The 13330-nt window shown below is 46.1% G+C and overlaps 1 protein-coding gene across 2 annotated transcripts in view; it reads left to right on the forward strand.

The window, feature by feature from the left end:
- Positions 1 to 6614, forward strand: part of PAK3 (p21 (RAC1) activated kinase 3) — a 38055-nt gene extending 31441 nt beyond the window's left edge. For both annotated transcript variants that reach the window (XM_050901516.1, XM_050901517.1), the window contains 2 exons: positions 4617 to 4754; positions 6341 to 6614. In XM_050901516.1, the coding sequence (XP_050757473.1) occupies positions 4617 to 4754; positions 6341 to 6430 (228 nt within the window). In that variant the 3' untranslated portion in view covers positions 6431 to 6614. The remainder of the gene's footprint in view (positions 1 to 4616; positions 4755 to 6340) is intronic.
- The last annotated feature ends 6716 nt before the right edge of the window (positions 6615 to 13330 follow it).

The raw sequence follows: 13330 nt of genomic DNA on the forward strand, positions 1-13330 counted from the left end.
ATGTAGCCAGTTCAGAAATGTGCCATTTTTGCCTTCAACGATGCTTGAAATTTCTCACGCAGTTTTTGAACTCTCTTTGAGCTGTATCTCTGAATGACAAGAATTTTTCAGCAGCAAGTTTCTCCAATTGGGGAATTTTTATGAAAAGCATTTCAACTGTATCTGCAGGCAGGGAAGTCTTTTCAAACTCAGATCAGTGCCGATTGCTTACCTGAGCCTTTCAGGAAGTGTCGCTGGTTATAGGAATGCCATAATTATTTATTACCAAATACATTTCTAAAAGTATGTTTTAGCACAGATACTTGTAGTAAACTAATGTATTCTTAACATTTTGAAGTTTTCAGTTTTATCCTAATTCCTTAAAATGAAACGACCAGTTCTTATACCACATGAGTGTGTAACAGTGAAGGAATGTATACCAAGATAAAACCTCATGACTGATAGCTGAAACAAAGTTAACTGCTGCACAGTTAATTCCTGATAGGATGCAGGAATTTATGAGGAAATTAATTTTGACCTATGTGTATACATACATAATTTTTGTTAAGACTAGAATTAAAAGAGAGCATGACCTTTAGCTTTTCTCATACCAGTAAGGCTGCGATCTCTCCAGTCTGTGGCACCCAGACTGTGTACTGCAGACTGCAAGAAGAAACAACAGAATGGTCAGGAAATACCCCCAGCCATGCTACTTAAGAAAGGAATACAACAATTATACAAATTTCAGTCTTCCACTGCTTTTGAAAAAAGGTTCCTGAGTTTTCTTGGGAGACTTCTTTTGGTTTGGTAGGTGCCCTGGGGTTTTTGGTTCCGGTGCACACATGTGGAGCGGTGTGCACTGTGCCACCTCATGAGGGGGGATAAGAAAGAAACAGGTTTGTATTCAGACTGATGGTGAATAAGCAGAGTGCACCATAGCTGGCAGGGTGGCAGTAGGCCTGTGTCACTGCAGCCCAGTTTTACCAGCAGAGACTTTTGCACATCACCAGTTTTCCTTCAGTTTCCTGCAAAGAGAGGACCCCATATTCCACTCGCTTCCATGGAAGACCCTTGCAAAAAAATGCATTTGCCTTGTATGAGGCAGCAAAAACAGATGAAGAGAATTAGCATTACTGGTCTGGATGCTGAAAATTCCCTGCTTCCTTAACCTCAGATGTTGATTAGGGCTCCTCGAGAAGCCTCAGGTCATCTGTTAGAAAGATAATGGGATTTCTTACCTCTGACCAAATTCACATTCAGCTATCCCTGCCCTTACCCAGCTTATTTGAGATGCTCTTTTTCTCCATACGTGCCTCATCTCCTGCTGGAGTTAAGATCAACTTGAACACTTAAAGCTTCAAGGCATCTTCAGGTGTCTGAGTAAAATTGCAGTAGATTAAAATCAGGCATCTGAAGTTGGTACCATCTGTATTAGCTTCCTGGACTCTTTTGCAGAGGTTGTTGCCCCTGAGCTAGGAACAGTGAACAGCTTGTGATGGACTGCCTGAAGTTCCCCAGTTATCAGCTAGTTTTATTAAGGTAAATCAACCCCCACAGGGACAGGATCCGTCTGCTGTTGCATGTGGGATCAGAGACTTCAGTGAGAGGTCTCAGCTGCATCCAAACAGGAGAGCTTATAAGCAAGACCTGTTTTTACAGTTAAGGTTTTTTTGGCTGATGGCACGCAGTACTTGTTAGGTGTAATAGTCACATTTAGACCACATTCAGGGAATTCTGCAAAGCCTTGAAACAGTGCTCTTTCATTTTTATGAATGATTGTTTTAATAATAGAAGGCACGCAGGAGCTTCAGTTACTGATGCTAATTTAAATACATAAATAAATTATAAGGGTATTAAAGGATCATTAATCGTAAAGTTAACAGCAGTCTTAATGTAGATGCATTTGTTGTTTTCCATGTGTAGAGCAAACGCATGCCGTGTTGCTCAGGTTCTTTCCAGCCTATGCAGAACTCACAGGAATGAACCATTTTCCAGCCATGAGTGTCTTGGGTATTTCTGTGATGGTATTTGTTTTCTCTCACTGTGATTTCCTTCCATCAGGCATATGCCTAGGGCCTGAGGGACAAACACTGATGCGATAAATATCCTTTGAAATGCAGGTTGGACCTCCCCAGTTTCAATTTAAAAACAAAACCAAACCAAACCCTAAGCATTTCTGTTTGCTTTTTCCTTTATTAACCACAGCGCATCAGTTTTCCTCAAAACTGTAGCATATTTTCCAAATGCTGTGGATCTTCTACAGTTTCAGGCTTCTAAATCATCTGTATATTGTTCTGTCATGTATCTGGGTGGCCTGGATAACTTTAGGATATCGTTTTCACAGACTGCAGCTATATTTGTATGCTGAATCCTTTCTTGTTTCTTGGTACGTTAAACAAATTAATGAGCTTATTGCCCCTTTGCAGCTACTGCAAACACTCATTTCCTTTGTACTGTACTTGTTTTTCTTTGCCGGCTGTATCATAGGAAACCAAAAGATATATGATAAGAAGGTATTTCAGCTTCCCATAGACTTTTTTCTATTGTCGTAGAAATATTTAAAAGGTGCAGTACCTAGCTGAAGATGACTCTTCCTCATGATTCATGTTCTGTGAAGAAACAAGCAACTAAAAGAGTTCCATTTGTCCTGGCACTCCTGTTTCACAGTCAGGTGAACGTAGCTGGAACAAAATTTCCAAGGTTGACATCGGTGCTGTATTCCTTTACTGCAGGAGAAGTAACATCCCTCAGGTAGCACAACTGAAACATATACAGGCACTCCAGCTCACCACTGTGTCTGGTGGCTGAGGTCAGCTGCAGATGGACAGGATAAGACTGATTCTGTGACATTTATGTTGTGGGAAAAGTAAAGGAACTTCCTTTTATTGTTTTTACTCTAGGATAGTTCATTTGCCTTTTTAGGCTTGGAAATTTTCCTCTGTATTTAAGATGATAATAACAAAGTCAATTTGGTCACGGTCTATTTAAATGCCAGTAGCGCAGAGCTGTTATTATCATGGCAGACATTTTTATGGACGACTCCTAGGCCTGTTTCTATTATTATTACTGTATATTGTAGACATATTCTGCAAGTTTAAGTTTGAATAGTTAAAAATGTTTGTCTTATGTTTCTAAATAACATCTTGCAAAAGCAGAATGAACTCATCTCTCTAGCTCAGCATGTTAGACCTTGGTTACAAGTGAACCACAGTGGATAATGCTCACCCTATGTTTTGCAAAATTACATGATAATTACTTGGCCTAAGGAATATCAGGAAGACTTGCTAATCTGCATGAACACTGTCAGCTGCATGGAAGTGCGTGTCCTTGGCTTTGCTTAAGAAACTTAAGCTTAGCTTAGGCTAGATGCTATTGAAGAGGAGAAAGGCTGGAATTTTCAAGTGTTTGGATAGGCCTGTGTGCACAGAATGACTGTGCATTCAGATGAGCAGCTGGATGTTTATGCACATCACGGAAGGGAATTCACAGAGGAGTCAACCCTTAACACAGACGAATACTCCCAATTCTCAGGTAATGCTTTGCTTTGGGTTTTAAGTTGTTCCAGCTCTTCTGTCTGTGAAGATGACCCTGAAAACATGAAACAAGTGTAGTAGATTTAATGTTATCTTTCCTGAAAAAAAAAAGCCAAACTTTTCTAAAGCAGTGGTTGTGAGAGATGAACTACCCCCCAATTCTTCTCACTGGGAAGCTTGCCTGAAACATGAAGATTATCGTTTAAAGGCAACATAGTCTGTTCTGCTTCTTGTCCATTTTTGCTGAAATACTTAGTGAACGTATTTCTTCCATAGCCCAAGCCACTTTCTCCATGTCACCAAGCCTGAGCTTTCACTAACCCAACTGCCAAAACCTCCCATTTCTTCCCGGGCAATTTCTGGGATGGGGACATCATTAATGTATTTGCTTGAGTATCAAAATTAGCACAGGGTTGCCATAGGGATGGAATTACTCATTTTTCTGATTAGACCGTTAAAAGTTTTTCTTTTACCACATAAGGGAAGCTGATCTGGAATTTGGAGACTGCTGAAAGACATAGTTGCAGGTGGCTCCTGTCTGCCCAGTTATGCATTTTCGTCATAATATATTTGTGCATGCAACTTGTCTGTGTTGAAAATGAGGTTCCAAACGTTCCTGTTTCTTTCTCCAAGGAATAAGCTGACGGATTTACTTTTTTTCATCCAGTTACCGTTTTTATCAAGAACAGAGCAAAAAACTTGACTACCTTTGTTTCATGGAGGCTGTACTTTAGAGACCAGTGAGCACTGCAGAGATGCATTTTATGTAATAATCCTTTGAAATAATATAGTTAGACAAAATTCACTCTTTAAAATAGCCTGTAAAGCTAGTGTCAATACTTGGAGAAGCAAAATGTGCTTTTGCTGATGTAGTTCATACTAACTAGGTCAGCCAATGAAATCAGCTGTCAAGGCAAGATCGTTTTGATGTTGGAATAGCTGTGGCTGCATCAGGGGGTTTCTTTGTTGGTATAGAAAAATCATCTCTAACCCTCTGCCAGGGAAGAAACTGCCACTGGAGACTGGACCTTGAAAACGGGGTCTCTATGAGCAGTTACGGATATGAAAGAAACAGGTGGAATCTCGTGTTTCCTTTTTCTCTAGGCGCTGTATCTGATAGCTACGAACGGGACACCAGAGCTGCAGAACCCCGAGCGACTGTCCGCTGTGTTTCGTGACTTTCTGAACTGCTGCCTGGAGATGGACGTGGACAGGCGAGGGTCTGCCAAGGAACTTCTGCAGGTAAAATGCGAAGCGACTGCAAGTGAAACAGCTGTACCATGTCACAGTTGTCTCATCACCTAAACTTGAAGGCATCAGATGGAACCCCCTCATATTAGTCTCTAGTCTTGGTGCTTTTCAAATGAAAAATAAGTAGAATTACAGAATGGTTTGGGTTGGAAGGGACCTTTAAAGGTCATCTAGTCCAGCCCCCCTGCAGTGAGCAGGGACATCTTCAACCAGATCAGGTTGCTCAGAGCCCCGTCCAACCTGACCTTGAATGTCTCCAGGGATGTGGCATCTCCCACCTCTCTGGGCAACCTGTGCCAGTGTTTCACCACCCTCATCGTAAAAAATGTCTTCCTTAGATCTAGTCTGAATCTCCCCTCTTTTAGTTTAAAACCATTACCCCTTGTCCTATCGCAACAGGCCCTACTAAAAAGTTTGTCCCCATCTTTCTTATAGGCCCCCTTTAAGTATTGAAAGGCCGCAGTGAGGTCTCCCCAGAGCCTTCTCTCCTCCAGGCTGAACAACCCCAGCTCTCACAACCTTTCCTCATAGGAGAGGTGTTCCATCCCTCTGATCATTTTTGTGGCCCTGTTTTGTATTTTGGTAGTATATTCAGCTTTACATGGTGGCAAAATAACTGAAGTGGAATGATGCCAGGTGTGGAGGCCTGAAATGGTGTTGGTGACTACCGTATACAGAGATATGACCAGGGAGGAACTCAATGAAATCCGTCACAGCCAAGCAGTCAGAGATTTGGCTGTGGGAAGGATGGGGCTGTGGGGTGCTCGCTGTGAGCATCAGAGGGGCCCCGGCTTGTCCATCCTGCCCCACTCTTAGAGGTTTCTGCCACTGAGCCCCACTGTTAGAGGTTTCTGCCACCGAGACAGGGACAGCTGAGTGGGACTTGTCACAGCTCCATTTGCTGCCTGGCACAGTCGAGTAGATGAGAACTGATACAGGTTTACTGCCAGGTTTTGTGGCAGATCGGGAGTTGCAGCACGTGCCACTTGGCCGTCCCTGCTGTGAAGGTGCCAGCCAGCACAGGAGGGGCAGGGGATGGGATGGTAGACACTGCTCTCACTGCAACCCAGGGCTGAGTCCGTCAGTGCTCTGTCACTTGTCTCCCTGCTCTTGTCTTGGTGCTGAAAACCTGTACCTCAGTGGCCTTCAGAACAACACATGGGCCTAAATACTACTGGGATAAACATTTCCTAGAGGTATTGGAGTTCCCTGAGGAATGGCTTATGCCCCTCGTCTTTTTTGACAACTCAAATAGCCCATGTCTTTAGAAAACAGGAACCTAAGTAAACATTTTGAGTTTCCTGAAAGGAACAAGGCCCTGGGACAGCAAGCAGCATTCCCAGAGCGCTAGCAGGGCAAAAATCCCAGCAAGCTGAAGACACCTTGATAAATGGATTAATAGGATTATGGGCCATGTTTGCCTGTAATAGCAAGGTACTGGACATGAAGACACAGATGCAGGTGGTCCCCTCAGTCCTATTTCTGCGTATTCCTGGTAACCAGAGGAATACTGCTTGAGCCTGTATTGTAACTGAGTTTGGAAAGTAATGGTTCATTTCTTTTTTTCCTTTGGGCAGCATCCATTTTTAAAATTAGCCAAGCCTCTCTCCAGCCTGACTCCTCTGATCATTGCAGCAAAGGAAGCGATTAAGAACAGCAGCCGCTAGCACTTCAGGCCGGCTTTCTCCCATGCCAGCTCAGAGCAGAACTGAGAACAAAAACTCTATAAAACCTCAACTCTTGTGCTGCAGGACAGATGGATGGATGAACAAACCAACGGTCACAGTCATGGTGGTAGGAGGGAGAACAACCCAGTCCCTCAAGGAGTAAAAAATTATCATTTGTCTTCTTCCTGCTTTCTGGCTCCTTAATTTATTTTTAAGATGAAACAGGGCTTAAGACAGAGAGGTAATGACCGAAAATGCTTTGCTGCCTCAACCATTTCTAAGGTAAAGCAAATTCAGTTGGAAGATTCCCTTCCTTCTCACCCTGTGAATAAGCTGTACATTCACTTTTGAATTGTCAGTTGTTTCTTAAAGATGGAAAGTCCCTTTTATGGTTTTTTTTGGTATGGTTTGGAATTGGAGAAGGGTCTCCTTCATTCATAAACTCCAGACTGCACTGCCTTTTGAATACAGCCCACTCGCTGGTAGTTGCCCAGCCACGGTACTTCTAGATGAGGAAGAAAGTGAAATTGCATTTCCAACCAAAAACGAATCAAGAGTGGGGCAGACAAAACATCCTGTTGAGATACAGGCTTTCAACTGTGAATATATAGTGTTTCAGTTCTTGACAATTTGATTTGTATAACTAACTGTAATCTGTTTGCCTGGATGAGAGTCTTACTAAAATGAAAAAGCAGAAAGATCAGTCAGTGTGCTCAGAAAGGGCTCGTCTGATGCAAAGCTGTAAGAGAAATGTGAGGTGAGAGCGGGCCTAGCCTTGCCTGGTGCTGAGCCCCAGCAGACCCCTTGCAGAGCACAGAGCAGCCTCAGCATCCGCAGACCCGGGCTGGAAGAAGGCACTTGTAGCAGCAAGCGGCAGCAGACCGGCACTGGGTGCTTGCCTCTTCCTGGGACCGGACTAATCATCCTGTACCAGAGCCAAACTGGCAGTGAGCTGCTCCCGAGGTGAATCGTAGCCATGCTGTGAAATGCACAGACTGGTGGGACTAGCCATCTTGTGTCTGTGCGGGAGTAGAGAAGGGCAAAACAGAGCTGAGTGGTGTTGTCACTTCTGAGGATGCCTGCTCTCCTGGTCATCTTGTAGCTCCTGGGAAAGGTTAGTAGCGTCTGCGCCGCTCTCGGCAGAGGGGGAGGGAGCTGGGCTGCTCCGCAGGCTCGTGCGCAGGTGAGTGTCCTGTAGGCACGCGAGTTCTGCCGTGGAAACTGAGGCTGACGCGAGTGAGTGACAACTTTCACAGTTTAGAGATGCATGAGCCAGTGCAGCAGACAGCTCTGGAAGAAAGCACATTAAAACCTGGAGTTCTGCACTGAGCGAGAGCAAACGTGTGAAATGCAGAGTGGATTGCAGAAATACTTAGAGGCATCAAGCCAGCCTGCTTTCTGCTGTCCTGTGTACAGCAAGCACTGCTGAATGCAGCTGTGAGTTGCTGGGAGAGAGGGAATCCTGGATGTGACTGAGGATTGTGCTTGACTAGTCAACTGATTTGTAAGGGAGCAGAATAGTTTAAGTATGCAGTTTGTGTTTTATTTATTCATTTCTGAAAGAAAAACGCAATGTGGCTTCACTCAGAACAAGCATTTGCATGGAGTATTTGTTGCTGTATGTTAGTAGTACAACTAATCAAAGACCTTCAAAGCAGCAATTGAAGCAACACCCACCCAGTGAGCAAAAAAAAAAAGAGTAAAACAGCTTTCTGCTGTAGATCTTCATGTTTAGGCCTGGTCCTGGAAAAGGCTAAGTAGCCTTTAAGGTACTAACCACCTTCATGTTCTGCCAGTAGGAATGAAGGGTGCTTGGGCTATTCTTGAATTAGGCCATTAGCTTGTTTGGCTTTGGCTTCTTATTTAGTTACAGTCTTTGTGTTGCAACTGTCATTAATACTGCCAGCTAACGTACCCTCGCTCGCTTTGTCTGTCCCAGTGTCTTTGGCTGAGGCAACAGACGGAGGCAATGCTCATTGAGTTACCACAGCTAAGTATGAATTAACCTTTCCTGATTTCCTGGGGAGCACAACAGGTCTGATTTTCAGGTGCCCAAATAACGTGCCGAGGCACGCAGCTCCCGTTTCCTGAACCGGGGGAGCTGAGAGAGCTGCCAGGAGCCCGCCGCTCCCGCGACAGCGCCTGAGGAGACCTGGGCAGGGCCAGGAGCAACGGCGGGAGATTTAAACGCGGTGTAACCAACGCTAGCGCTCAGTCGCCGAGGCGAGCAGCTCCGGTGCCGGCACGATCCTCAGCGGAGCGCTCCAGCGCGGTGCACAGCGGGGGTTCCTGAACCGGGGAAACCTCAGGGGAGCAGAGAGAGCTGCTGGGAGCCCGCCACTCGCATGACATCGGCTGATGGGACCTGGGCGGGACCAGGAGCATCAGTGGCCAAGAAACCGCCCCCCCCCAAAAGAAGCCTTTAGGGAGTGCTAGGGACCAGGGTGGGCAAACGGGGTGGCACGGCAGTTGGCGCGGAAGGGCGTGCAGGAAGGATGCTGAAGCTCTGCCAGCTCGACCAGGGAGCAATGGTTTCCACCCAGCAGCAAGCCACGGCCTCTCTAAGCTCTGCACCCGCCACGACTGATGCAGCTGCCCAGAGCGAGCTGCGGTGGGAACATGCTGCCGCCCCAGGCGTCAGGCTGCAGGCTGTGCCCTGCTCTTCTGCCAGTACCGGACGGCAGCAGTGAGCACAGCTGTGGGAGGTGCGCCCAGGTAGAGGAACTCCTCCGCTTAGTGACAGGGCTCCGGGAGGAGGTTGAGGAATATCAGGGAGTCCGACAGAGACAGACACTACTGGAATCGCACCCTACCTTCCCTGAGACAGGCCCGACAGGCAGACAGGGCGCATGATATGGAAGATTCCCTGTCCTCTCCACCTGGCTGAACACGGTGACTCAAGGGATAGGAGGCAATGGTGACAAGTTCCTGCCCGACGCAGCAGGCGCATCTCCTCTGTGACCACCCCACCTTCCCAGGTGCCCTTGTGTAATAGGTATGAGGCTCTGCAGGTGGAACTGAACAAGGTGGGAACGTCTGCTGGAAATACAACGCAGCAGACAGGAAACAGTCCAGGAGGTTCTGGAGTGTGTGGAAGATAACTTCCTGACGCAGCTGGTGAGTGAGCCAACTAGGGAAGGCACCCCACTGGACCTGTTGTTTGTGAACAGAGAAGGACTTGTGGGTGTTGTGATGGTTGGAGGCCCTCTTGGGCGTAGCGATCACGAAATAATAGTTTTCGATTCTTGGAGAAGTTGGGGGGGGGGGGGGCCAACAGAACTGCCACCTTGGACTTGCGGAGGGCAGACTTTGGCCTGTTTAGGAGCCTGGTTGACAGAGTCCCTTGGGAGGCAGTCCTGAAGGGCAAAGGAGTCCAGGAAGACTGGATATTCTTCAAGAAGGAAATCTGAAAGGCGCAGGAGCAGGCCATCCCCATGTGATGAGCCGGTGGGGAAGAAGACCAGCCTGGCTGAACAGAGAGCTTTGGCTGGAACTCGGGAAACAAGAAGAGAGTTTATGACCTTTGGAGGAAGGGGCAGGCAACTCAGGAGGACTACAAGGATGTTGTGAGGTTATGCAGCAAGAAATTAGAAGGGCCGAAGCCCAACTAGAACTTAATTGGGCTACTGCCATAAAAGACAATAAAAAATGTTTCTATAAATACATTAGCAACAAAAGGAGGGCTAAGGAGAATCTCCATCCTTTACTGGATGTGGGGGGAAACAGTGACAAAGGCTGAGGAAAAGGCTGAGGTACTTAATGCCTTCTTTGCCTCAGTCTTTAATAGTAAGACCAGTTGTTCTCTGGGTACCCAGCCCCCTGAGCTGGAACACAGGGATGGGGAGCAGAGTGAAGTCCTCATAATCCAAGGGGAAATGCTTAGTGACCTGCTACACCGCTTAGACACACACAGGTCTATGGGGCTGGATGGGATCCACCCAAGGGTACTGAGGGAGCTGGCGGAAGCGCTCACCAAGCCACTTTCCATCATTTATCAGCAGTCCTGGCTAACCGGGGAGGTCCCAGTTGACTGGAAGTTAGCAAATGTGACGCCCATCTACAAGAAGGGCCAGAAGGAGGATCCAGGGAACTACAGGCCTGTCAGCCTGACCTCGGTGCTGGGGAAGGTCATGGAGCAGATCATCTTGAGTGCTATCGCACGGCACGTATGGGACAACCAGGCGATCAGGCCCAGTCAGCATGGGTTTGTGAAAGGCAGGTCCTGCTTGACTAACCTGATCTCCTTCTGTGACCAGGTGACCCGCTTAGTGGATGAGGGAAAGGCTGTGGATGTTGTCTACCTAGACTTTAGTAAAGCCTTTGACATTGTTTCCCACAGCATCCTCCTGGAGAAACTGGCTGCTCGTTGCTTGGATGGGTGTACGCTTCACTGGGTAGAAAACTGGCTGGCTGGCCGGGCCCAAAGCGTTGTGGTGAATGGAGTTAAATGCAGTTGGCGGCCGGTCACAAGTGGTGTTCCCCAGGGCTCAGTATTGGGGCCACTTCTGTCTAATATCTTTATCAACGATCTGGACGAGGGGATCGAGTGCACCCTCAGTAAGTTTGCAGAGGACACCAAGTTGGGTGGGAGTGTTGGTCTGCTTGAGGGTAGGAAGGGTCTGCTGAGGGATCTGGACAGGCTGGATCGATGGGCCGAGGCCAATTGTATGAGGTTCAACAAGGCTCAGTGCCGGGTCCTGCACTTGGGTCACAACAACCCCATGCAACGCTACAGGCTTGGGGAAGAGTGGCTGGAAAGCTGCCCGGCGGAAAAGGACCTGGGGGTGTTGGTCGACAGCCGGCTGAACATGAGCCGGCAGTGTGCCCAGGTGGCCAAGAAGGCCAATGGCATCCTGGCTTGTATCAGAAACAGTGTGGCCAGCAGGACTAGGGAAGTGATCGTCCCCCTGTGTTCGAATAGAATCCTGTGTTCAGTTTTGGGCCCCTCACTACAAGAAAGACACTGAGGTGCTGGAGCGCGTCCAGAGAAGGGCAACGAAGCTGGTGAAGGGCCTAGAGCACAAGTCCTGTGAGGAGCGGCTGAGGGAACTGGGGTTGTTTAGCCTGGAGAAAAGGAGGCTGAGGGGAGACCTTCTCGCTGTCTACAACTACGTGAAAGGAGGTTGTAGCGAGGTAGATGTCGGTCTCTTCTCCCAAGTAACAAGTGATAGGACGAGAGGAAACGGCCTCAAGTTGCACCAGGGGAGGTTTAGATTGGATATTAGGAAAAATTTCTTCACCGAAAAGGTTGTCAAGCATTGGAACAGGCTGCCCAGGGAAGTGGTGGAGTCACTACCCCTGGAGGTATTTAAAAGACATGTAGATGTGACATTTAGGGACACAGTTTAGTGGTGGACTTGGCAGCGTTAGGTTTACGGTTGGACTCGATGATCTTAAAGTCCTTTCCAACCTAAATGATTTTGTTCTGTTCTATTCTATTCAAAAGATTCTGTTTCTTTTGTGAGGTCCCATTTTTCTCTGTCAGCTCAAGCTATCTATCTGGGGGAGAGACTTTCTTGAGAAAGAGAGTAATTTGGGCTCGATACGGGCTGCCCTCAATTTGTAAAGCATTCACCTGAATGAAACATGTTTGTATTCCATGTAAGAAGCAAAGAAACAAGTGACAGTTTCTGCTTCCAGTATAGCTTTTATTTTTTCCTACCCCCAAAACGGACAGCCGTCCTTTAAAAGGAAAGCACTTTTTTATGGCACGTTTGCTGGACATATAATATAAATACTTATGTTGACAGACTACACTATTTGACTGGGTTTTTTCCTATTTATTTTCTTTACCTGTAAGTATTTCAGCATCCCTACTTTAAAAAAACCCACCACCACAACTTCCCGGAAGATAACAGATATGAAAAATAGGAAAATCAAATGGTATCATCATTTTTTTTTTTTTGTGATCAGTGCATGCCCCAGCATACAGAATATTGTTGGCACTGGCTTTTTAAAGACAACTGCTGTAATAAGAGGCCTTACTTTTTATTTTATTAAATACTGTATTTATTTTTCTTTGCATCAGCAAATCTAGAGATTTTTCTTCTAAAAAAAATTCCCGGGAGGCAGACAGGAGTCAACAGAAATAATCTCTGCTAGTGGCTGTTTTCAACATGGACTGTAATTGCCTAGCTGAGACTGTTTGACGTGCAGGGAAACGCACCTCTAGCACCCTGTGGCTCTGTGCTTGAGACAGTCTCTGGCACTGAATTCTCAGTCACTAGATACCGAAAGATGGCAGCTGTGTTTGTATCCTCCCGACTCTGATAGGAAATGTGGAAGAGGCATATTAATATATTTTAAAAAAACCAAAAACACCACCACCACGCCAGTCCTGAGAGGGGCAAGTCTTGTACATTATTTACGGGCTCACATAGTATTTTAGGATTGACAATAGTGTTGACCTTGCAGAAAGGAAAGAGACGAATACTATAAAATCTCTGGAACTATCTCGGGTTTTCTGACTGCTATCCTCAGATTAAGCAATTAGTTATATATATATTTGGAAGTATTAGAAATAGGCTGTTTCTGTTGCAAAATGCATAGGTAAATAGGTTTCAAACACTTTCATTCTAAGGTTTTAAAAGATTAGTTAATTGTCTTCATTTTTAAACTCGTTAAATGCTAAAAAACCCTATCCAGAGCTTGACTATGATTCCAATCCCTGCAATGAAGATGCGTGAAAATGACCCGATAGCTCGCTGTGGTTTTAATGTGTTTTGGGACAGAAACATGACAGCAGTAAAGTCAGGGAACTTTGAGAAGCACAGAAAAGTTTATTTATTTAAGAAAAAAGAGAAAAAGGAAAAAAAATAACCATACCTACGTAAAATTCTGTACAGCTCCTGCCTGCACTCCTGGGAGCCTGCACGGGGGTGGATCTTACAGTGCTCTCAG

This window comes from Gymnogyps californianus, chromosome 9 (genome assembly GCF_018139145.2).
Source record: "Gymnogyps californianus isolate 813 chromosome 9, ASM1813914v2, whole genome shotgun sequence".
NCBI classification, from domain to species: domain Eukaryota; kingdom Metazoa; phylum Chordata; class Aves; order Accipitriformes; family Cathartidae; genus Gymnogyps; species Gymnogyps californianus.